Raw genomic sequence first — 3582 nt, 5'->3', positions numbered from 1 at the left:
GTTTCATTATTTCACTTTGATATATATATATATATATATATATATATATATATCGCAAATAGTAAGCAGCTATTCATTGTCACGCCTTCACTGCTCATTGTCCATCCCTTCTTTTTGTCCAATTTCACCATACTTTGGCATATACTTATTACTATCTTAATCCGCCATTTAATTTGGAAATTTGCACGTCTCACTAATTCAATGGAACATATAGACACACACACACACAAACACACGAAACAAAGATACCTCCCTTTATTTAGTGTATATCATAGAATTACAAATTACATTTTCATATATTTAATGTATTTAAGCAAAACGTTAATTTGTTTACCATTATTCTTCTTTTTATAATTATTGTTCATTTATTTAACCGTACATTTCATTAATCATCGACAGTAGATGAAACTGAAAAGATTAGAACACTTAGATTGTCTAACTTTTTTTCTTCTTCTTCTCTTGGGTGGAACTTGTTCATTTCATGATTATTAGTTTGTTTTGTATTTGTGTTTATAAAATTTTTTTTTTCCTTTACAAATGAGTGTAATTTTTTTTAATTATCTATTTACCTGTTTTCTTTTCTATCAAACAAATACAAAATGAAATTGACAATATATGCATATTGTATTGTTTGTGTATTTACCATTCTCGTAGATCTTTAGAGTAAATTAGTTGATTTGAAACTTCTATTTAAAAATTTATGTATATATATACGAAAATAGTAAATCAATTAACAAGTGGATATAGATAACACACCCAGAAGATTTAATTAATTGTATATCATTTTGTATATGTGTATGTATGTGATATTGTTGTTTAAATAAAATATAAAAATCATTATTTCCTGTGTGTAGATTGTACTTATTACTAAAATTCTAACGAGAAATTGTAATTCATAAAGTTTAAACTATGTGAACAGTGAAACAGTTGTTAATATTGATATTAGATTATCGTTGGATTGTATCACAAAATGACTGAAGGTGGGTTGATGTCATTGGATGTTGATTAAGCAATCCTAATGGTTAGATGTTCATCCAGAGACTTGAACATCTTTTGTTCGACCACGAGAGGGGTAGCTGAGTACTGATGATATATATATATATATATATATATATATATATTAGAACGAAACATCGTTGTTGCTCCCTCTTGGTTCCAATAGGTATCTACAACTAAGATCAATCGGTGTTAAATATAATCCACAAAATAACATGTACAATCATCAGTTCATTCTATGCGTTTATTAAACATGTAAATGAGTTAAAATTTAATCAGATGATAAGTAGTCACAATTAATAAATTATATTAGTCAGGTATAAACAAAATATCTATAAAACTGACAACATTTGTGGTTAGAAATTTTCGATGGTTACATGTAACATGATGCAACGTAAGTGAACATAGGTTTTATACGGTTATATCATACTCATTTAAGTACTGTTAATATACAAATACTTAGTTCGACAAAGAAACTTAAATAGTAAACGCATTTGTAATAACCATAGAAACATGTACAGATGCTAATATAGATATTCTTTTTGATGGGGAAGGAGACAAAGAAACAATATGATGTCAACAAGAAAATCTGTCGGCTGGATCTTTTTTTTAATTTGCACGCTAAATACATGAAAAACATATAGTCTTATAAACAATTATGATTTATTACAACTAACGAGAATTATCTCTCGGTGTAGTCACAGGTGTTCGATTAAATATAAAATACTTTCTACAGGGGTTTATGAAGATTTTTCAGTTTCATGGTTAACATCACCGAATGATATTAGTTTTTAAAAAAACCACTGAGGACTAGGAAGTAATGGATAGCTGTTTTGTTTTGATATGGGACGCCATAACCATGTGCGTCCACGATCCTACCACCAGGAATCGAACCCAAGATCTTTAGTCTAACCATTCAAGAGCGAATTTTCGGAGTTCCTGTGAGAAGCTGTAACCGATGGAGTTCAACATATAGAGTGTGAGGCAGTTACTAGGTAAATCAAATATGTAAAACGTTGAATACTGACTTAGTGATATAGAAATCAGGCGCTTCGAACTGAAGGTCCTGGGTTCGATCGCTGGTGAGTAAATTGTGAATGCACACTCCTGAAGGATCCCATATCAGTACAAAGTAGCTATTCATTGCCTCCTGATTTTCAGTAGTTTTTTTTTAACTAAGATCATTCCATCATGTTAGCTATAAAGTATTTGATTCAACAGCATGTAGAGAGTGATTAAATAACCTCTATAAATCCCATGATCAAACATAACCCACATCTTTCTAAGGATTTGTGTTCTTTCGTAGTCGATGTTAAGCATGAAAACTGATCAGTAGTCAGTAGTGTATGTACATTCGAACAGATTGCGTCAGACTAATTAGCTACAGTCCTTAATATCAACAACTGGGAAATCTAAACCCTTACAAGTAAAATTCATACCCATTCCAAAAGCAACCAGCTATCTAAACTTTTTGGCTTAGTGTAAAATTTACTAGCGTTTGAAACAAAATAAACTGGGTTCGAATCTAAGTGTAATCATTAATACTGGTAAACACTAACTGCATCGACCTGATATGTATCATATAGGATGATTTGCGCATCCTAGATCCCACTACTAACCAGTACTTAACTTTAATAAGTCACATCCTTACCAGTGAATAGTTTAGAAGCGAATATCAGAAATGTTTAGCTATTAGCCATGATCAAAGATTTCGAGAACTGAAACAAGTATCATTGATGATAACGCAGTGCTGATAAACAACACTGATCTAAGTATGTAATGTGCTAAGTTCCAACATCTGAAAGATCTTCACTTCAACTACTGGCACAGACTTGTTGTTGCTCATAACCAACTAGGCTCCATACAAAATATACATAATAACTGTTTCATGTTCCCTCACTTCACAAGTGTCCAATTAAAACCAACCATTGATATGAAGAATCTTTTAAATGAGCTATCTCCACATAAACCTCTTCTTATAATAAAAACATAGTATTTCATTAATTTGTTATTAACTTTATTGCTTCAAGCAGTATAAGTAGTCATAGCAGTAGTATCTATAGTACAGAGATTATATCTTTCTCTCCCTTCTTCTTCCTTTCCCAAAGCTAAATCACCTTTCTTACATCTCCACAGATCGGTTACGAAACTGTCATAAATGAAAGTTTTCTTAGCAATAACTGAAATAAGATAGTCAATATTTAATGAAAGATAATTACAAAACAATAGAGAGAATCAGTATGAATTAATTAATGAGCGTTTGATATGTATTAAAATTTATTTCTCAGGTATATTTGAAAGACTGTGATGTTTGAAGTCTGTGATGTAATACTACAGCTTAATCATTAAAGCACTTGTTACTAGATTGTTTTTCATATGTTCAAAATTTCCTTCTCCTACTTGAATTTAGACAACTGGAGAATATCACAAGACCTATGCCAAACAGTGTGATAGAAAGCCAAATTGATCAGCCTAGAATTAGTAAGTAAATAGCACTCAGTAAATAATAATCTATGATGTAACCAAAGTTAATGTATGATATTTATTTTAGAATATCTTATTATCTCTGCAACGATGATCTTGAAT

At 30.6% G+C, this 3582-nt stretch overlaps 1 protein-coding gene across 1 annotated transcript; it reads left to right on the top strand.

The window, feature by feature from the left end:
- Positions 1-201: 201 nt before the first annotated feature.
- Positions 202-354, top strand: Smp_201690 (uncharacterized protein; the record flags this gene model as incomplete). The annotated part of the gene is made up of 1 exon (XM_018795422.1): positions 202-354. The coding sequence occupies one exon, from the start codon at positions 202-204 to the stop codon at positions 352-354; it is 153 nt and encodes a 50-aa protein (XP_018649736.1).
- Positions 355-3582: the final 3228 nt, after the last annotated feature.

The sequence above is a fragment of the Schistosoma mansoni genome, chromosome 2 (assembly GCF_000237925.1).
Source record: "Schistosoma mansoni strain Puerto Rico chromosome 2, complete genome".
NCBI lineage: Eukaryota > Metazoa > Platyhelminthes > Trematoda > Strigeidida > Schistosomatidae > Schistosoma > Schistosoma mansoni.
This window is presented reverse-complemented; position numbering and strand designations above follow the sequence as displayed.